The sequence below is a fragment of the Phycodurus eques genome, chromosome 7 (assembly GCF_024500275.1).
Source record: "Phycodurus eques isolate BA_2022a chromosome 7, UOR_Pequ_1.1, whole genome shotgun sequence".
Classification (NCBI taxonomy): Eukaryota; Metazoa; Chordata; class Actinopteri; order Syngnathiformes; family Syngnathidae; genus Phycodurus; species Phycodurus eques.
Genome location: NC_084531.1, coordinates 3,331,127 through 3,353,489, shown reverse-complemented (window position 1 = coordinate 3,353,489; position 22,363 = coordinate 3,331,127). Strand labels below are relative to the sequence as shown.

At 40.6% G+C, this 22,363-nt stretch overlaps 1 protein-coding gene across 1 annotated transcript; it reads right to left on the bottom strand.

Annotated features, from left to right (window-relative positions):
- Window positions 1–360: 360 nt before the first annotated feature.
- On the bottom strand, window positions 361–22,359 carry LOC133404698 (coatomer subunit delta). The gene is made up of 10 exons (XM_061680805.1): window positions 22,173–22,359; window positions 20,935–21,198; window positions 15,853–16,032; window positions 14,556–14,761; window positions 14,293–14,454; window positions 10,760–10,925; window positions 9,662–9,809; window positions 3,674–3,782; window positions 3,211–3,415; window positions 361–1,761 (listed from the first exon to the last, which is right to left on the bottom strand). Exons 1-10 carry the CDS (start codon window positions 22,173–22,175, stop codon window positions 1,672–1,674), a joined length of 1,533 nt encoding a protein of 510 aa, XP_061536789.1. The 5' UTR covers window positions 22,176–22,359; the 3' UTR covers window positions 361–1,671.
- Between the last annotated feature and the right edge of the window lie 4 nt (window positions 22,360–22,363).

The window sequence follows — 22,363 nt, the reverse complement described above, 5'->3', positions numbered from 1 at the left end:
GTAAGGGATATTTACCACCCGCTTGCTCTCCAGAAAGTTGAAGGGTGGCCGAAGTATCGTCCACATATCCTACATCTTGTATTTATTTTTGTACACCATCTACGAATGATGCGGCGCGTGTCAGTTTTAAAAATCCAACGTGGCCGCCTGGTTTATTATGTTCCTCAAACCAAATACAATGGTGTATTTCAATATATTTCGAACCATTTTCTGTGGTATTTAGCCAGATTGGTGCCTGGCACTAACTGCATTACAGTACAGGAGCGGTAGGAGACAATTACCTGTACTAATGATATGCAACATACATGCAATAGCAGTGGTAATAAGTTTTAAGTAATTACATACAGTGAAACAACCATGTACTTTTCAAGAATACATTTTATTACATTAAAGATTGTTTCCCCCCTAATTTTACAATGGAATGTTACGATTCCCCTTCAGAAATTTAGTGAAAAATGCTTGATTTAGTCATTTCCAACTCCAACAAATCCACACAACTGTTACCAAATTGACATTTGGGGAGTCCAAGTGAAAAATAAACAAGACATTCTCCCTTTGAATCAATCTTGATTTAGTCCTAGTTATCAAAAAAAATATATATATCATAAATTGACAAACAAGGGTGTTTGCGCATGGATGTAACGGGCCCAATATCAACTATGCTCTATGGTAGGTTTCCTTTTTCTTTTGTAAGGGAGGGGTGGTGTTGCATTAAGAGCATCATTGTTTGTGGCCCATGTTGAAGGTACATCTCACTATTATTTAATTGCCATAACTGAAACACAGCTTACTTTTGTGTGAAGAGGGGATACAAGGGTGTTATAAAAATATCAGTTGAAATAACCAAATATATTCACTGATGGGGGGGTTCTGCTCTTCCATGTCAAACTTCAATGCCATATGAAGGAAAATGGTGACAAATTATACAGCCAAAAGCAACAAAAATGTTAAAAATAAAAAGGACACATTGCAATAAGATTAATGAAGATGACTGCAGATAGAACATACAATTTATATTGAGTAATTGTTTTTGAACAGAGGTCCAATCTGTAACCTTTCTACTAAAGTGTCCTCACAACAACAAAAGTGAGATATTGGCGAGAACAACACTCGATTGATTGCTTATCATGACAGATACAAATAGAACTCTGCAGTTATTAAGAAAATCAGAAACAGAAAGCGAGAACCCCAAATCAGCCATATCAAACTATTGCAATGCAACATTGAGAGGGAAGACGCACGATTGTGGAGGATGAATGTTAAGTAATTGGGCCAATTTGAGCGAAGGCTGATACAATTGCCTCGTTTTCTCAGGTTCCCCCAAGAGCTCGTCCCAGCGTCATACTGATAAACTGACCATGATGTGACTAGCGGCCTGCCCTGCAACCATTTTCCGTCGGCCTCTGTGCAGGTCGGCAACAGTATCGCTGTAGTTGGGAAATTTCTATTAACGCTACAGATGAGCCATCCGCTCTTACAAACATAAATACACCACTGCAGCTCTGCCCCAGCACTTGGAGGGGCATTTGGCAGAGGGATGATGGAGTCCTGTTGATGTACACAGTCTGTGTAATAGTATACAGGGTGGGCAAGCAAGGAATTGTCAAGCGTTCTCTGGAGCACAGACTTGGACTATTTTTCTTGGGCCATTTTCTTTTTCTTGAAATATTCTTACAGGATTTCGTATTTGTCGACAACAAAGGAGGTCTCTGAAGAGAATCTAACGGAGCTGTCTCCATCTACGTGAGTCACTTTGGCAACCTGATGCACAGAGAAGGGGGTGGGGGGTAAACAAACAAAAACAAAGACGTTCATTATTAGCATATTTCACATTGAGAGAAGAGGTATACAGTGATAGGGTTTTGCGGGATTCACTCAATTAAATAAACTTTTTAAGACCGAAAATAACACGACAGCAAAATTATAGGAGTGAGTTAAGGTTGCAAATCGAGGACAGCTTGTCCTTCCAAATGCATCATGGCACATTTGCAGCAGAATTCTAATCATCGCTCTGAACCCCAAAAATTGTGAAATATGCGATGCCGGGAGACGGTAATAAAAGTGATTTCTACTTTATTTTCATTCTACTGAGCTGTCGAAAGGCAAAATAAAGATGTAAATCTTGGGGAAGTATAAGAAGGTGGGGAATTAATTCTGCATTAAGTTATAGTAATAGGGCTAGCATTTGTGTAATTAAGATGCATATTCTATGATGATTTTAAAAGATTTATGTGTTTAACAAGATATGTGTTTGTATTTGTGTTAGGTGTGTTTATAAGTGTTTCAAAAAATCCAAGTGCCGTAAATTCAAAAATAGATAAAAACTGCCTACAGTGTATTAAATATGGTATTTCTATTTCACTTATTGTGGAGGTGGACAGGAATCATCACAGCATACAGATAAATCAGTTAATGAATGGATAACCAATTTATGATCATACAAATAACTACTATATGAACAGCTAACCAAGCTGATGAAGAAAAGTTTTTACCCGACCTGGTTATTTATACTTTTACACAAATGGACTTTAAGAACTTTAAATTCCAATTCACACTTTTTTGTTGATAATCAACATTAATGTCATTTTGGATGGTAAATATTTACTGCACAGGGGGAGAATATAAAAAGGGTTATGTAGAGTAACTTGAGCTGTCAGATAATAGTGATCCTTTGTTTGTCAAAACTGAACTGAAGTACAATACTTGAGGACCGGTTCGACTGGGTTTGCCTTGGACCACGCCACTACTTAGCCAGCGACAGCCAACCCACAAACTGTGACAGCATGGTGAATCTCTTGCTTTTCCCTTGAGTAATAAGGTAGCTAGCTGTACTACACTTCAAACATTCCTCGCGATTATATATATGCCTTATTTTGGTGCCGAAAGTTAAACTTTCATAGATTATAGATTCAGGGCCCACAATTTAAACAATTTCAAGTATTTATTTGTTTATTTTTACATGACTTGTGTTTCCAGCTCATAAAACCCACAAAATAAGGAATTTAAAAATTAGAATAGCGTGTTACCATTTACTTCTCAGATTTTGCAGAAAAAAGGGGCCTCTATATATGGGCCCATTATTTTGATAAATTTATATAACAGAGTACATTGTATATGATCCACTTATGATTACTTTTATTTTTCTGTGTCTTTGTTCAAATAAGGCAATCAGTCAGTCAATGGTCACAGGTTTTCTCTCCAGGTTCCTACCTGGATGTCACAGTAGTTGCGTTTGGACACAAAGGACACATTCACGGGGAAGAAGTCACTGGGCTGTCCGCTAATGCTGAACTCCAGGCTGCCGGTCTTGTTGTTGGCATCAATGACAGGTAGGCACCACTCTAGGATGTTTCGCCTGCTGTCGTGCTTGTACTCTCCATCCAGATCTCCAATCACGGGAGCACCCACACCGGATCTGCGCAGACACACATTCACCATTCAAGTCAAGTTGATTTCTATAGCCCTTAATCACAAAAAAGCCTCAAGGGGCTACACAGGCCCACAGTTGACAACATCCTTTAATCTAAAGACCCCTATGTCATGTCACACACATTGCAATGACAACTACAGAATTATTTTAATAAAAGAGATGGCCAGATCTCATTTGCAGTCATGCCAATAATGTAACTGTGTGTTGTTTTAACCATCCAAAAAGAAGATTTGATCAACGTACGGCACTGGTATGGTAATGACCACGTCATTGAGTTCCAGACTCTCCTCCTGCAGCTCGTATTCAATGTTGACATCACAGCCGTTACCACTCTCTGAAGGCCAGCAGTTTACTGAGGAAAGACAGACATACTGTGAAGTCCTTTGAAGGGGACATTATGGGAAGTTGAATTTTTAATTGCTGTGTATACAAATACTGAATATGTGGAGTTCCTGTCCACCCATCAAGTGTGAAACCATGTAAATCTTTCGTTATTTGCCTATTCCTTAAATGAATTCACAGACATCTTAAGATACCTGTATATTTTTTTTAATTGTGTTTAAAAGCATTGTCTACTTTAAGTTGGTATATGCCTGGATCAGAATACATGATTTCGTCTTTCCCCATTGCACTATGTCAGACTACTGCCCTAAAATCTTGCCGTATCGCGGGCAGACAGTGGCAACACGACACGACGTATTCTGATACCACCGCATCCCGTTGTTTGACGTGGTCGTTACCGGTGCTCAGGAGAGGACGCTCACTCAAGGAGTACTTGAGGTATGCTCATACTTTTAATACAATACAGCTCGCAAGCAGGCAACAAAACGTTATGTAACCTAGCAAGGTACCTTGCTAGCACTAACGGGTGTGCTTAAACATGCTCTAAACCTTCGGTGAACTGGTTTGTGCACGTGAATAAATCTTTTGACGGCGACCAACTATGTTGACAACAGTAAGCACGGGAGGCGATGCGCCGGTCACAATACCCTATCCTATTGGTCGACGTCAAGGTGCGCGGTCGGAAAGTTGTTGATATGTCACACTACTCGGAAGACCCCCCCCCCAAAAAAAAAATTAACTCATTCCCTGCCAATCAGAATCATCTTTATTTGCCAAGTATGTCCAAAACACACAAGGAATTTGTCTCCGGTAGTTGGAGCCGCTCTAGTACAACAGACAGTCAATTTACAGAACACTTTGGGGACATAAAGACATTGACAAAAAACAATTGTGCAAAACGATGCAGAGTCCTCTAGCACTTAGAGCAGTTTGAACGACTAATATTGCAATTGTCCGGTGCAATGACCATTGTGCAAAGGGTACTGAGACTTCAAGGAGTGCATGCGGTTTAAAGTGACGAGTAGTGCGATCATCTGGGACAATGTTGGTTGTGCAAATGGACACAAAGGACACATTCATGGGGACTGCTCCCAATGCAGTCATTCATAATCAAGCTATTCCCTGCCAATGCCGTCTAAAGACATCAATGGCATTTTTTTAACGGGGATGGATGGGGGAGGGTCTTGTGCAATTTGTGTGTAATTGCCAAGCTTCTGGATAACTGCAATGAGGAATGGCACCCTGTAGAGTGCAACAATGCCTTGAGATACAGTGTTACAAAAACAAAATATTTATTCAGCCACCAATTTTGCACGTTCTTCCACTTAAAAAGATGAGAGAGGCCTATAATTTTCATTACAGGTATACCTCACCTATGAGACAAAATGAGAAAAAGAAAACATTTATATACACACACACAAAAATAATAAGTAAATCACATTGTCTTGATTTTTAAATAATTTATTAGCAAATTATGGTGGAAAATAAGTATTTGGTCAATAACAAAAGTTAAGTGTGTTATATACTCTTTATTGGCAATGACAGCAGTCAAACGTTTTCTGTTAAGTCTTCACAAGGTTTTCACACACTGTGGCTGGTATTTTGGCCCATTCCTCCATGCAGATTTTCTCTACAGCAGTGATGTTTTGAGGCTGTCGGTGGGCATCACAGACTTTCAACACCCTCCAAAGATTTTCTAAGAGGTTGAGATCTGGAGACTGGCTAGGCCAATCCAGGACCTTGAAATGCTTCTTTCGAAGCCACTCCTTTGTTGCCCGGGCGGTGTGTTTGGGATCATTATCATGCTGAAAGACTCATTTCATCTTCAATGCCCTTGCCGATGGAAGGAGTTTTTCACTCAAAATCTCACGATACATGGCCCCCTTCATTCTTTCCTTTACACAGATCAGTCGTCCTGAAAAACAGCCCCAAACCATGATGTTTCCAACCCCATGTTTCACAGTAGGTATGGTGGTCTTTGGATGCAACTCAGCATTCTTTCTCCTCCAAACACAACAAGTTGAGTTTTTATCTAAAAAGTTAATTTTTTTCTATTTTCATCTGACCATATGACATTCTCCCCACTTTCTTCTGGATCATTCAAATGTTTTCGAGCAAACTTCAGACAGGCCTGGAAATGTACTGGCTTAAGCAGGGGGACACGCCTGGCACTGCAGGATTAGAGTCCCTGGCGGCGTAGTGTGTTACTTTGGTCCCAACTCTCTGCAGGTCATTCACTAGGCCCCCCCGTGTGGTTCTGGGATTTTTGCTCACTGTTCTCGTGATCATTTTGACCCCACGGGGTGAGATCTTGCGTGGAGCTACAGATCAAGGGAGATTATCAGTGGTCTTGTATGTCTTCCATTTTCTAATAATTGCTCCCACATCTGATTTATTCAAACCAAGCTGATTACCTTACCTATTGCAGATTCAGTCTTCCCAGCGTGGTGCATGTCTTCAATTTTGTTTCTGGTGTCCTACGACAGCTCTTTGGTCTTGGCCATAGTGGAGTTTGGGGAGTGGCTGTGGACAGGTGTCTTTTATACTGATAACGAGTTCAAAAAGTTGCCATTAATACAGGGAACGAGTGGAGGACAGATGAGCCTCTTAAGAAGTTACAGGTCCGTAAGAGCTAGAAATCTTGCTTGTTTGTAGGTGACCAAATACTTACTTTACACCATAATTTGCTAATAAATTAATTAAAAATCAGACGTGATTTTCTGGATTTAATAAAAATGATATGATCAAAATTACAGGCCTCTCATCTTTTTAAGTGGGAGAACTTGCACAATGGATGGCTGACTAAATACGTTTTTGCCCCACTGTAATTGTAATTGTAAAGAGGAAGGAGGGGTGCAGGAGACAATGAGCAAAGGCAAGCATAATGGTGGAAAAGAGAGAAGACAAAATGAAAAAAATATCTAAAAAAAGGTTTTCAGTACTAGAAATGTATTGCGCCAAGGTAAGAAAAATAATCCTGCTACTGACAGGAATGACCACTTAGATCATGCGGGGAATATAAAGGATGACGCTCTGAGCCAATCGCTTTCTTGAAAAGCTATCGCCCAAAATGCTGGGCCATATGGCAAGACGCTCTCGGCCGCTTGCCTGCTGATCGTCTGCCGACGAGGATTTGAGTAAATGGGATCCGGAATCGTCAGATGAGTGAAATCCCTCTGGGTCCCCGGCCGAGCTTCATCCAGAAATCCTCCGGATGTTCGACTCCTATTCCTTTACGCAGTGCAAACAAAACTAAACTGCACGGGTTGTGCTTCGAGCAGAAGTAGGCAATGGTTTCAAGGACAATGACAACCACACAAGATCCCATTCATCACCACCAAAGAATAAAATCCAGGTGTGGATAAAAATTTGCTAGATTTTATGCGGAAGGTAATAAAAACCTGGACTATTGAGCAAACCGTAGAGGAGGGGAATTTAGAGGAAAAGTACAAGTGTGGGAGCCCTATTTGTTCAGGCATTTTTGTCTAATGTAAATTCTGTACAAAGTAATACTTAAATCATTTTTCTGTCAAAATTACTCTCTCAGTGTTGTGTTGATCTGTCTTAATCTGTCTGCATTCACAAAAAGGCTGTTTTCTCTGTTTTTTTTCCTCCAGAAACATCTCGCTGAGAGTCACCTATATTTGACTGCTGATTACTAAAAAACTGTATAAAATAGAGAAACCTCTTTTTCTAATGAAAGAGTCTTATCTATCTTTTGTTCTAATGAAAGAGTCTTATCTTTCGTTTGGTGGTTTTGGTGTTTACATAGTCACAGTACACAATATTCTGTGGGTCTTGAAAAATGAGCGAGATTGCTTGAAAGTTGCAGTCGAGGGGCTCCCTGCTCAGGAAAAGGCTGTCGCCTAATGAGCTAAAAAGGGTGAATAAAAAAATAAATAAAATCAAACATACTAGACTTTTCATTTTGGTGTCGTAGGTCTATCGTAGGGCCAAATCGTTGGTCGTGGATTATGTCGCACTACAACACGTTTTGTCATTCCCAACAAAATATGTCAGCCCTGATCTAAGAAATCTGCTGCGATAGCTAATCGGGCTGTAGTCTGATCTATGAATTACAAGTGAAGCTATATATAAAAAGGGCAAGGGGACCATTCAGTACATCCAAGTACACTTTAGTAACAATTTAATAGGCAGGGTATATTCACAATATGTACCAGTTTTCATATATGGATGGGTGTTGATGTACAATCCCAATTCCAATAAAGTTGGGACATTGTGTTAAACAAATAAAAACAGAATACAATGATTTGCAAATTATGTTCAACCTATATTTAATTGAATACACTACAAAGACAAGATATTTAATGTTAAAACGTTATTGTTTTTAGCAAATAATCATTAACTTAGAATTTTATGGCTGCAACACGTTCCAAAAAAGCTGGGACAGGTGGCAAAAAAGACTGAAAAAGTTGAGGAATGCTCATCAAATACCTGTTTGGAACATCCCACAGGTGAACAAGCTAATTGGGAACAGGTGGGTGCCATGATTGGGTATAAAAAGAGCTTCCCTGAATTGCTTAGTAATTCACAAGGAAAGATGGGGCGAGGTTCGACCACTTTGTGAACAAGTGCTTGAGAAAATAGTCGAAAAGTTTTAGGACAATGTTCCTCAACATACAATTAGAAGGAATTTAGGGATTTCATCATCTACGGGTCATAATATCAAAAGGTTCAGAGAATCAGGAGAAATCACTGCATATAAGCGGCAAGGCCGAAAACCCACATTGAATGCCCGTGACCTTCGATCCCTCAGGCGGCATTGCATCAAAAACTGGCATCAATGTGTAAAGAATATCACCACGTGGGCTCAGGCACACTTCAGAAAACCAATGTCAGAAAATACAGTTCAGCCCTACATCCGTTAAGTGCAACTTGAAACTCTACCATGCAAAGCAAAAGCCATTTATCAACAACACCCAGAAAAGCCGCCCGCTTTTCTGGGCCCGAGCTCATCTAAGATGAAGTGATGCAAAATGGAAAAAGTGTTCTGTGTCCACATTTCAAATTGTTTTTGGAAATTGTGGACGTCGTGTCCTCCGGGCCAAAGAGGAAAAGAACCATCCGGGCTATTATGGACGCAAAGTTCAAAAGCCAGCATCTGTGATGGTATGGGGCTGTGTTAGTGCCAATGGCATGGGTAACTTACAAATCTGTGAAGGCACCATTAATGCTGAAAGGTACATACAGGTTTTGGAGAAACATATGCTGCCATCCAAGCAACATCTTTTTCATAGACGCCCCTGCTTATTTCAGCAAGACTATTCCAAATCACATTCTGCACGTGTTACAACAGCGTGGCTTCGTAGTAAAAGAGTGCAGGTAATAGACTGGCCAGCCTGCATTCCAGACCTGTTGCCCATTCAAAATGTGTGGCGCATTATGAAGCGTAAAATACGACAACGGAGACCCCGGACTGTTGAACAGCTGAAGCTGTAAATCAAGCAAGAATGGGAAAGAATTCCACAGACAAAGCTTCAACAATTAGTGTCTTCAGTTCCCAAACGTTGATTGAATGTAAAAGGTGATGTAACACAGTGGTAAACATGACCCTGTCCAGGCTTTTTTGGACTGTGTTGCAGCCATAATATTCAAAGTTAATGATTATTTGCTACATTTGAACATTAAATAGCGTCTTTTTAGTGTATTCAATTAAATATAGGTTGAACATGATTTGCAAATCATTGTATTTTGTTTTTATTTGTTTAACACAACGTCCCAACTTCATTGGAATTGGGGTTGTACCTTTGTATTGCTGTCTACTATGCATTATTTGAGTTGTGATCATGCAGCAACCTAATTCACTTAGGATTGGACTACACAAGAAACCAAACATTGCCTTATAATTTTCTGTACATTTGGACTTACTAGTTAAAGGTATGAGTGACTCGTCTGTGGTCTGTAGTCTCCATTTTAGCACACCGACGTCGTTGTTGAGAGGGAAGGACTTCTCGGGGTTCTTCAGGCCAATCACTGAGTCAGCAGTGAACAACTTCTTGTCCACATTGGGATGTGTCTAAGGGGAACATGATGCTATAAGTCTGTCTGACAGCCGATCAATATTTATTTCTACTTAAGTTACGCATCTGATGCTTTGGTATGTGTTGAATGTATGGCATTACAGTACAAGACAGTACAGATGCTTTATCATTTACAAATTACAAAGGTAAAACCCAAAAAAACTTGATATGTCAAATGACATTCTCACAACCCATACACGTCTGACTAGTTAATAAAAAACAACTTTAATAGGCATTTAACAATATATATATATATCTACATATATACGTATGCGTATACGTACAATATACATACATATATATATATACACATACACATATACATACATATATAGACATATATACATACATATACACATATACGCATATATACATACATATACGCATGCATACATACATACATGCATGCATATATACATACATATACACATACATACATACACATATATATACACATACATACATATACACACACAAATACATATACATACACACACACACACACACACACACATTTCTATAGATATACACACACATATACACACACACACACACACACACATTTCTATAGATATATACACACACACACACACACATTTCTATAGATATATATATATATACACACACACACACACACATATGCTGCATCATTCCCCAAAAGACTCATGGCTGTATTAGCTCAAAAGGGTACTTCTACTAAATACTGAGCAAAGGCTCTGAATACTGAATACTGGCGGTGTTATTTCAGTTTTTCTTTTTTAATAAATCTGCAAACATTTCAACAATTCAGTTTTTTTCTGACAATATGGGGTGCTGTGTGTACGTTGAGGAAAAAAGTTATGTGATATTATTTTAGCAAATGGCTGCAATAACAAAGTGAAAAATTTAAGGCGGTCTGAATACTTTCCGTAACCACTGAAGTCCCTCCATTTTGCAAAACACCTACTTGTAGCTGTAATCCTTTGGTGTCATTATTGAGGAGAACCAGACGGATGCGTCCATTCTTGTCATCTGTGACTCGCAGCGTGACCATGCCCAGCACCTCCATGTTCTGCAGCCCACCGTCACGACCGCAAGTGAGCGAGATCTTCTCCTCTACACGCAGATGTACACTGTGGAGTGCAAATAAAATGAGCAAAGTGATGTGTGGAGACCACCGGTTGAAGATGGCGAATATTTTTTTTGTTATTGGCTAAACGTTGCGTTGTAGTGGGACCGGCTGGATAAACAAATTAATGAACTGCTATTGTTTTTCATGGCTTTCTGCAATTACACATTGTTCAGAAATAATACCAATATCGAATATTCGCCAAAATAATTTGGGATCGATCATCTCTGCTATTACCAGAGGTGGGTAGAGTAGCCAAATATTGTACTCAAGTAAGAGTGCTGTTACTTTACAATAATATGACTCAAGTAAAAAGTAGTCCTCCAAATATTTACTTGAGTTAGAGTTAAGGCGTCCTTATAATCTCGCGCGGCCGACGAATTGGCCCGTGTGGCCCCTCTGCATAGCTTGACGCACACACGGCAAAAATAGTTACTACGCGTAAACCGCCGCGAAGATCATCTCTCGTGATTGGTCAGTTTTAGTCACATGCTGTGTGATGATGTACACAGCGTGGCCCTTGGTTCTACATACCATCTACGCCGATGCCTTCTTGATCGATTTTGCAGCATAATTAAACGTATCATCTGGTTTTCTAGGCCCATTTGTTCTAGCACACACTATTCCACGGTTGCCGTTGTTGCTTTGTTCCTTGTTACTGAAAGTAAAGTAAAAACGGCTACCGGAACTGGCCCAAAAAAATGCAGAGGAAACTCTACCATGTGGTGTCCTAACCAATACCAGCCGGAGCAACACCCCCGACTTGGAGGTGAACTGCAGTACATTTTCAAAACTGTGTGCATGGGTTGCGCTCCAGTACAAAAGGCAAACTACACGTGGGACAGCCGCAGTGACGTCAGCGCGGTCACCGCCCGCGCGAGTATAAAGAAGCCTTTAGAAAGTACTGAGTGAAAAAAGTACTGGGTAACTATTGAGTAACTTCTGATTTTGAATGTAAAATAAAAATAACTAAAAGGTGTGAATGTGAGTGCAAATGGTTGCTTGTTTATAGGTGCCCTGCGATTGGCTGGCGACCAGTTCAGGGTATATCCGCGACCCGAGTGAGGATAAGCGGAACGGAAGACGAATGAATGAATAAACTTATGAATGTGCAAATTCATATATTGCTGCAAAATATCACTTTAAAACAAATACCATCATAAAATAAAATCTCCAAAAAATGGTCTTCTTCTACATACAGTACCCACTAAAGTATTCAATAAAAGGTGATTCTTCTTCTTCTTCTTCGTTGTGTTGCAGCCATTTGCTAAAATCATGCAAGTTTTTTTTCCCTCATTAAATGTACACACAGCACACCATATTGACAGAAAACAAAAAAGAATTGTTGAAATGTTTGCAGATTTATTAAAAAAGAAAAACTGAAATAACATCGCCAGTATTCAGTATTCAGACCCTTTGCTCAGTATTTAGTAGAAGTACCCTTTTGAGCTAATACAGCCATGAGACATATTGGGAATGATGCAACAGGTTATTCACACCTGGATTTGGGGATCCTCTGCCATTCCTCCTTGCAGATCCTCTCCAGTTGTGTCTGGTTGGATGGTGAACGTTGGTGGACAGCCATTTTCAGGTCTCTCCAGAGATGCTCAATTGGGTTTAAGTCAGGGCTCTGGCTGGGTCATTCAAAAACAGTCACATAGTTGTTCTGAAGCCATTCCTTTGTTATTTTAGCTGTGTGCTTCGGGTCATTGTGTTGTTGGAAGGTGAACCTTGGGCCCAGTCTAAGGTCCTGAGCACTCTGGAGAATGTTTTCGCCCGGGCTATCCCTATACTTGGCCGTATTCATTGTTCCTTCGATTAGAACCAGTCGTCCTGTCCCTGCAGCTGAAAAACACCCCCATAGCATGATGCTGCCACCACCACGCTTCACTGTTGGGACTGTATTGGACAGGTGATGAGCAGTGCCCGGTTTTCTGCAGACATACCGCTTTGAATTAAGGCCAAAAAGTTCTATCTTGGTCTCATCAGAACAGATAATCTTATTTCTCACCATTTTGGAGTCCTTCAGGAGTTTTTCTTTTAGCAAACTCCATGCGGGCTTTCTTGTGTCGTGCACTGAGGAGAGGCTTCCGTCGGGCCACTCTGCCATAAAGCCCTGACTGGTGGAAGCCTGCAGTGATGGTTGATTTTCTAGAACTTTCTCCCATCTCCAGACTGCATCTCTGGAGCTCAGCCACAGTGATCTTTGCGTTCTTCTTTACCTCTTTCACCAAGGCTTTTCTCGCCCGACTGCTCAGTTTGGCCAGACGGCCAGCTCTAGGAAGGGTTTTGATCATCCCAAATGTCTCGCATTTAAGGATTATGAAGGCCACTGTGCTCTTAGGAACCTTAAGTGCAGCAAAAAAAAATTGTAACCTTGGCCAGATCTGTGTCTTGCCACAATTCTGTCTCTGAGCTCTTCGGGCAGTTCCTTTGACCTCATGATTCTCATTTGCTCTGACATGCACTGTGAGCAGTAAGGTCTAATATAGACAGGTGTGTGGCTTTCCTAATCAAGTCCAATCAGTCCTAATCAAACAGTTGGACTCCAATGAAGGTGTAAAACCATCTCAAGGATGATCAGAAGAAATGGACAGCACCAGAGTTAAATATGAGTGTCACAGCAAAGGGTCTGAATACTTGTGGCTGTGTAATATTGCAGTTTTTCTTTTTTAATAAATCTGCAAAAATTTCAACAATTCCGTTTTTTTCTGTCAATATGGGGTGCTGTGTGTACATTGAGGGAAAATTTTACTTAAATTATTTTACCAAATGGCTGCAATACAACAAAGAGTGAAAAATTTAAGGGGGTCTGAATACTTTCCGTACCCACTGTAGTTTCTACTTATTAAACACCATAGTACTGTAGGCTCACCAGGCAGATTACAAAAACAGGAACAAAGCTGCAGTGCATATAAAAATTTTACGTACACCTGCTAAATTGCCAGGTTTTTGTGTTGTAAAAGAATTTTGACCAAGATCATCATTTTAAAACTTTGAGTTGTTCAACTCATCGGTTTTGTTTTTGTAACTTCTTGAGAGGGGAGGTGAAAATAAACAACTGAAATAAACTTGAATGTGATTGACTTGGACTTGACGTTTAAATTGCTGCCTTCTTGGGAAGGTCACCATGGCAAAAGAAGTTCTGTTTTAACTGGACTTTTACCTAGTTAAATAAATAAAAAATAAAATAAAAAATGTGGTTGCACAAGGATGCAGTCGCTCTTATGACTGGCATGTGGCTGTGTTCAGAAGTAACAGATGACATTCAAACTAATGTTCAATAGGAGTCCACACACACCTGCCACCATTTCAATTTTTAGGTGGAAAAAAGTGGAGTGTTTTTATTATCGACCGAGACGAGTGCCTACCTCTCTACATTCACTGGTGGTGGCAGAGCTTTAGAAACATCTGAGCCTCTCTTCCCAGAGGACGGCATGATAGTTTCACCCTCCGACTTCAGCTTGTCAACAAAGTTGTCCACTTCTTTCCCTTTAGCACCCAGCTTCAGCGCCTTACTTGGTCCACTTGGTCTGGAAAGGGGGAGGAAAACAGTTTGCCAAACAAAAATCCCTTGAAAATTAAAAGACAATTACAGAACAAATAAATTCAAAGAGATTCTCTTTTCCTGTACCTGACTGGAGCTGGTGTGATCTTGGGCTTTTCAGGCTCTACGATGGTTTCCGTGATGATAGATCCTGAGGAGATGCTGGTCATGCCACCACTGCCAAAGCCACCAAAAGCTGGTCCCTTCTTGCCAGAGCGCTCAGCATCCCTTCTAGCCTGTTGCAGCTCCTTGGCCTTCCTCCTCATCTCAGCCTTGGCCTCTCTTTCCTGGGTCTATGAGCCGACAAAATATGATTTGAAATACTGGGCAATACACTATAGAGCAGTGGTTCTTAACTGTTGTCACCCTTCCTTTTGTTGGAAAGTCACGACCCCCCTTTCACTGACAACATGTACAGTCTATTATATTTTTAAATGCACTTTCAACTTTCAAATGAGTTTGCTGTACCATCAAAGGCATATTTCTTGCCATGACGTCTGCCAGCCAAACGCTAAGCTGCAAAGATTGGATCGGGACACCCCTAGTTAATACTCCTCGTCCTAGGGAAGAATTGTGGCTTACTCATTGCCTTGGAGGAGATGATTAGTGACTTTTCGAGACACACAGACACAGTGTTAGCCACAGTAGCAGCTAGTAGCAAGACAGCTGAAGCCTTGCAGCTCTCTGTCAGATGAGCTTGAAGATATGATTTTTTTTTATTTTATTTATTTATTTTTTTACACAGAGGAAAACAATGACATCAACAAATGTTATGCCCCACTCGAGCGAGGCATACTCTCTTTTTGTCACTTTCCGGATTAGTTAAGACACTGAACTCGTGATAGCCACTCGCTCGCTTGCTTGCTCACTGGCAAACTTCAGGTAACTTAAACGGCCACATGTCGTCTCGTCTTCTCCGGATTGCGGACTATTTCTGACTTTGGCGTAACGTAGGAACACACATCAACTGGCCGGGACAAAATGCGGCCAAATCGTAACAGTTGGCATCTCTGTGACACCAATCTAATGAATCAATTAGACATTACTGTGAGATTTTGAACATGAAAATGAAATATTCTCAGTTTTCAGCTGATACAAAAACACACACAAGTACAGGAGTTTTCTGGATGGGCGGGGGAGTGTGCTGCTTACTGTGAGAGGTGCACCAGGATTTGTACTCAATAGTTGCGATTTTGTCAGTTTATACAGCTCCCGTGCAACAACCCGCGATATATTGAGTATAGTCCATATATCCCCCACCCCTTATGCCACAGTAGAATAAAGAGAAAAAACATTGGTCCAACTGGGAGGAAAAAAAACAAGCCCTGCAACATGAAGTATAAACCCAGCCAGAAAAGGCCCAGACCCAACTTGATGAACACACCTCTCTGACAGCACGGAAGACCTTCTCCTCGTGAGAGTCCATCTCTGTGAAGGTGCGGATTTGAGCCAGGTTGACATTCTCTCTGTAGCCTAAAGCCACAATCTCATCAAAGGCAAAGATCAGGTCAAAACAGTGCTCTGAAATTTCACTCTCCTCCAGCACACGGCAGTATTCTGGGATCTGGACAGACATAAAGGAGATACTTGACAGTTTTTTGTAGGCTTTACACAATCAGGATTTTTGAGACTGATCAGAGACTTTAAAAAAAATGATAACCAATCACAAGATGGAGCAATGTGTCTATTTAAATGACTTGTTCATTTACTCTATATACTTGTGTACTGTATACTGAGTATCTTCAAAAATATTCTCTAGTCAGGTCATGTATTTTAATCAGTCAGGTCAAACCAACATTACAACATGACAGAAATAATGGGTGCTAACTTACTGGAATTAAATTACTTTATTGTAATTACACACCAAAACTTTAGAGCATGATTCGACAGAATGCTTTCATATTTACGTACAACCGCTAGAGCGAGCACTAGCTTGCTAGGCTACATAACGTTATGTTGGCTGCTTGTGAGCCCTATCGTATTAATAGTACGGTGAACATACCTCAAGCAATCCTTGAATGAACGTCTTCTCCCGAGCACCGGTGACCACCCCCATCCAACCACCCACCCACCACACGTTTTTCCCCATTTTGTTCTTTTTTTTAACCAACACAATACACGCGCGATCCATTGTTGTTGTCGTGGCCGTAGTAATGAGTGTATCCAGTCGCGTTTGATTTGACAAAGCCCAGTGATCGTAAATGACATCAAAAGACACGCGACAAAGTTATAAATAAACTAGCGTTTGGATTCAAATATACTGTAAACGATGGCGACGCGGAGTAAATGTCTTTTGCGGAGCTGATCAATGAAGTCATTCATCGGATCGGCGAATTATGAAAAAGCCGATCAGCATAAAATGCTAATTATCGGCCGATACCAATCAAGCCGATCATAACGGTGTAAAGTAGGATTTACACGATCGGAATTTTTGGGGCCCATCACAGAGTTGATAACCTGATAAAACTGATCAGTTGATAAAACTGATAACCGATCCGATTACAAGATGGAGCAATGTGTCTATTTAAATGACTTGTTCATTCACTGCACATACTTTTGTACTTAATTGCTAAAAAAAATTAATAAATAATGTATCTTTGTTCATCTATTTATGCCAGTGAGGCATAGTGACAGACAGAACAAATGAATGGTCTTCTATTAGATGGCAGGAAGTACATACAGTAATTAATGTATCCACTTTTTGTGACATTTTTGTTTGTTGGTGTGTCGTGAGATTTTTCAATTGTAAAATATGTGCCTTGGCTCCATAAAGGTTGGCAATCACTGATCTATTCCGATCATGTATTCTAATCAGTCAGGTCAAACCAACATTACAACATGACACAAAAAATGTGTGCTAACTAACTGTAATTAAATTACTTCACACACACCAAAACTTTAGAGCATGATTCGACAGAACGCCTGCATTTTTGCTTACAACCGTTAGTGCTAGCACTAGCTTGCTAGGCTACATAACGTTTTGTTGACCGCTTGAGAGCCATATCGTATTAAAAGTATGTGAACATACCTCAAGCTAGCGTTGAATTAAAGTCCTCTCCCGAGCACCGGTGACCACCAACACACGTTTTTTCCCCCCATTTAGTTCTTATAATACACACGACGCGATCGACTTTTGCTGTCGTGGCCGTGGTAACGGGTGTATCCGGTTCCGTTTGAGTTGACAAGCTGAAGCCCAGTAATTGTAAAAAACGGGATGCAGTGATATCGGAATACAAGATTTTATTGCAGTAGTCTGACATCGAGCAATCGTGAAAGACCAAATTTGTCTTGTTGTCTCACCCACATCGCCAACGTTTTTTTTATATAACTTTATTGGCGGTCAGATAATTACAGTACTACGTCAAAAGACATGCGACAAGGCTAAAAATAAACTAGCTTTTGGATTCAAATATATCATACATGATGGTGACGCGCAGTAAATGTTTTTGGTGGAGCTGATCGGCGAATTATGACAAAGCCTATCAGCATAAAATGCTAATAATCGGCCAATACCGATTAAACCAATCAGATCGGTGTCAAGTCTATTTTTTTGCATGAAGATACATTTTCTTTATGAATTAGGTCGGCTTGGCTGGTATTACTTGAGCAATATCCAACCATTTTTCCTACCGCTTATCCTCAGTAGGGTCGCGCGCGCGTGCTGCCGCCTGTCAGCTGACGCTCAGCGAGAGGCGGGGTACACCCTGAACTGGTCGCCAGCCAATCGCAGGGCACACAGACAAACAACCATTCGAACTCACAATCATGTCTATGGACAATTTAGAGTCTTCAATTAACCTACCATGCATGTTTTGGAGCGGTGGGAGGAAACGGAGTACCTGGAGAAAACCCACGCAGACACGGGAGGAACATGCATACTCCACACAAGTGAGGCCAAATTTGAACCCGGGTCCACAAAACTGTGAAGCGGATGTTCTAACCAGTTGGCTACAGTGCCGTGATATTTTAGCAATAGGGGGAAAACAATGTCTAAAAAGAAATCTTGACTCATAGGGTCCCGGACAAAAAAGTGACTGACAGGAGCGTTGGTTCTTTGTAACATTATCCCAAATTAAACAAATACCGTATTTCCTCATATAGGGGCAGACTGTGTTTATTAACTCACAGAGATTATATTTATTAGGGGGGATTCTGTATTTATTAGGGGGTAGGGCTTTACTCATACAAATGCATTTTTCTACTCGTTCATCCCACATGAAACAAATCAACTTCCTGTCCAAATCCTAACTAAAATTGCGGTACACACATGGATAAACAAGCAGAATTTGAGCATTGTCCCCACCCTTTCAGTCAACAAAGACCCAATTATCGGACATCTCTTAAAGTTTATCCTTACCAATTATACTTTGGATTAGGGTGTGCGAGTCATTTTTCCTCCCCGATCTGCTGAGAAAATGGTCAAGGGCGACAATCTCAAATGTTAAAGCTGTTCAATATTCACGATCACAAATTTTTATAGTTCCCAAGTCATTCACCACAATAAAAATGGCAAGGAGCAGAGTTTACCACCTCAATGTATATGCCAGAAAGGCTAACAGTTAGCCTAGCTTCTGGCACTCTACCAATATTATGGTATTTATTATATTTTTTGTCCAACAGCCTGAATGCCCTGCGGCACCATGCTGCATCTCACAGGTCAGTCTTGGTACTATGACAGACATCTGGTTTGAGGGAGGAGACTCGCAATTGTTCGTGGGATTATCTAAGTGTGGTGTTTTGTGCATTATCTTCAGTAGACGACACACTGTAAGAGTAGTAAGAACACACTTGACTTTTTTTTCCCCGTCATGTGTGGAGTCCCTCACGTTTGTTTGTATCTGTACGCGTGTACCCCGTTTGTGTTATTTGCTAGCGGTACAGGGTGTTTATTAAGTTTCTTTACAGTTTTTAAATTTAATTACAAAGGCAGTAGATAAGATATATTAATTTGACTTGTTCCACTGCACACAGTGGCTATCAACGTTTTTAATCTCACTGCTTTATTGTGTTTCAGTTATCCTGTTGATTGAAGTGGCATCATTTTGAATGAATGTCTGAAAAATGGCTACTCCTCAAGAGAAAGCACAATATGTATGTATCATGTTTTTTTTTAGACAATCGGATCCGCAGACATTCACTTTGGGACTATCTCGCTGAAACATGAAAGGTTGACTCATCACAAAAACAAACCCGCTTTATGTTTCAGGGAAAGTGAACAAACATAATATGAGAAGCTGGGAATCAGAACACAACCATGTGACTACAGAAGTTCAGCGAGACACTCCCTACGTCAATGTCTGCGTATCCGATTTATCATAAACCATGATACACATTGTGCTTTCTCTTGACGAGTAGCCATTTCTTCGGGATTCGTTCAACAGGATGCCACTTCAATCGACTTGATGTCTGAAACACAATAATGCAATGTGATTAAAAACTCATACCCAGTGTACAGTGGAACAAATCAAATGAATATATCTTATCAATTGCCTTTGTATTTAATTTCAAAACTGTAACGAGACTATGAACACCCAGTATTATTTATTGTGTCCCCAAAGCCCTCTAAAATAGCTCACCAGTCTCCTGTTTCACACAACTTAATTACAGACGATTTTATTGAACCTGCTTTTAGTAATGGTTAGCACGTCTACATCACAGTTCTGAGGACATGGGTTAAAATCCAGCCTTGCCTGTGTGGAGTTTGCATGTTCTCCCAGTGCCTGTGTGGGTTTTCTGCGGGTACTCCGGTTTCCTCCCGCATCCAAAAAAACATGCATGGTAGGTTAATTGAAAACTCTTAATTGCCCATAAGTGTGAATGTGAGTGCAAATGATTGTTTGTTTGTGACCTGCGATTGGCTGGCGACTAGTTCAGGGTGTACCCCGCCCCTCGCCCAGCGTCAGCTGAGATAGGCGCCAGCACCCCCACGACCCTAGTGAGGATAAGCGGTCCGGAAAATGAATGAACGAATGAATGAATCTTTGGGTTGGTTTTATTCTTATTATTTTAAATCTATTTAGTTTTGCTAAAGGACTGTATAACCCATTCAGAAACACTTTCATTATAATCTTGACCCTAAATTTGTATCACAACATAGGGGGGGATGCACAAAGAGACAACCCCAAATATGTAGGGTGTCATTGCTCAAGGGCACCTTGGCAGTGCTTGGACACCAATTTGCCACCCAACAGACAGATAATCTTAGCATGGGGGGATTACAGATAGTTTTGTTTCTTTGTGTGTTTGTCTTTTTTTTTTTAACATGAGGAAATCACACATTTCAAATATGGAGTTAAAAGTGGCCTGTGGCTACTGGAAAGTCACACTGATGGCTCTAGATAACATTGATCTTTCTCAATGGCCATATGCCAAGTGTGAACAGACAGTACAGTCCAGATCATTTAAAATGAATTGGGCGTACACAACATTACAACAGTGTAATCACTCTAAAAAAATGAAGGCTTACCACACGAGAAAAGAGCCTTAGTGTCTCAAGGTCTTCAAGGATGTTGCTGTTCTTGGTGGTGATGAGGACCATGTAGAGCTTCTCCAGCGGCTGGTAAACATAACGGACACTGTCTGTTTCCACAAAGGTATGCTGCTTCCCTGTGTTCATCAGTTTTGGGAATGCGGCAAGGAGACCTTCAATTCGTGTCCGTGTCATATCGACAAACTGTCGCGAAACAATGGCCTTGCCAGCCTTGGTGCACACCGCCGCTGCCAACAGCACCTGAAGATCAGAATCAGAATCATTTTTAGTTGCCAAGTATGTCCAAAAAACAAGGAATTTGTCTCCGGTAGTTGGAGCCACTCTAGTATGACAACAGACAGTCAATTGACAGAGAACACTTTTGAGATATAAAGACATTGACAAAAAACAGTCACTGAGCAATAAGGGTTGCTAGTTATCTGGTAATGCCGGTAAATTATTATTTATTTTATTTTTTTACAATTGTGCGAAAAGATGCAGAGTCCTCTAGCAATTACAGCAGTTCGAAAGACTGTGCTGACAGATTCTCAGAACTGGTACAATAAATATACGGAATTTCAAAGGACCATGACACAAAGGTAAATTTAAGCGCTAAAACTGCAATACATAATAAAAACCATTATTAAACCTAATCAAAGAGCTTGAACAAACTACCAAACACAATTCCTGTATGGGTGGTTGTAAAAGCGGATAACATCCACTTCCACTACAATCTTTTGCAAGTACACGAGATTTGCTCATGAAACTGTTTCACAGATATACGTACGATTTTTGGTAGTTCAACGGTAAACTGGGAGACTATAACAACTACATCAAATTAACATGACAATGAATATATAAGTTGTCCGCTTGGTAGATGTTGACAGAACTTTAACCTATTGTGAAGTTATCTAGAGAACCTTTGCGAGTAATATCCATATTGACAGCAGGTAACGTTAGCAAGCAGACAGAAACGAGCAAGTTCACGTCAGCACTGCCTGCACACAACAGTGTCGTCCATTCGGCCACAACACTCAATTTCAATGACTGAAATAAAATCATGTCATAAATTACAGCTATACGAAAACGTCCGTAGTGTCACTCAAAAAGTACAAAGCAGAATAATTTCGCTGTTGACGGTTACCTCGCATGAGTTAGCTACCTGCTTAGCCGATGTTTTGAAGCACTAGGCCCAACGAAACGTATTTAACTTTCTGGATACATTTTTTACTCACCATTTTTGTTCCTCTAGTTATATAATGAAGGCCTTCAGTTTCTTGTCTCTTTTTGCTTCGGTTAGTTTACCCACTCCAAATAGGCAAGGGACGACGGTCCAGCTCACTTGAGGATGTATGCTTGTTCGCTAGCCTAGCGTCAAGATGGCAGCAGTACAGAGCCACGTCTCCACCGGAAGTGCAGCGCCACA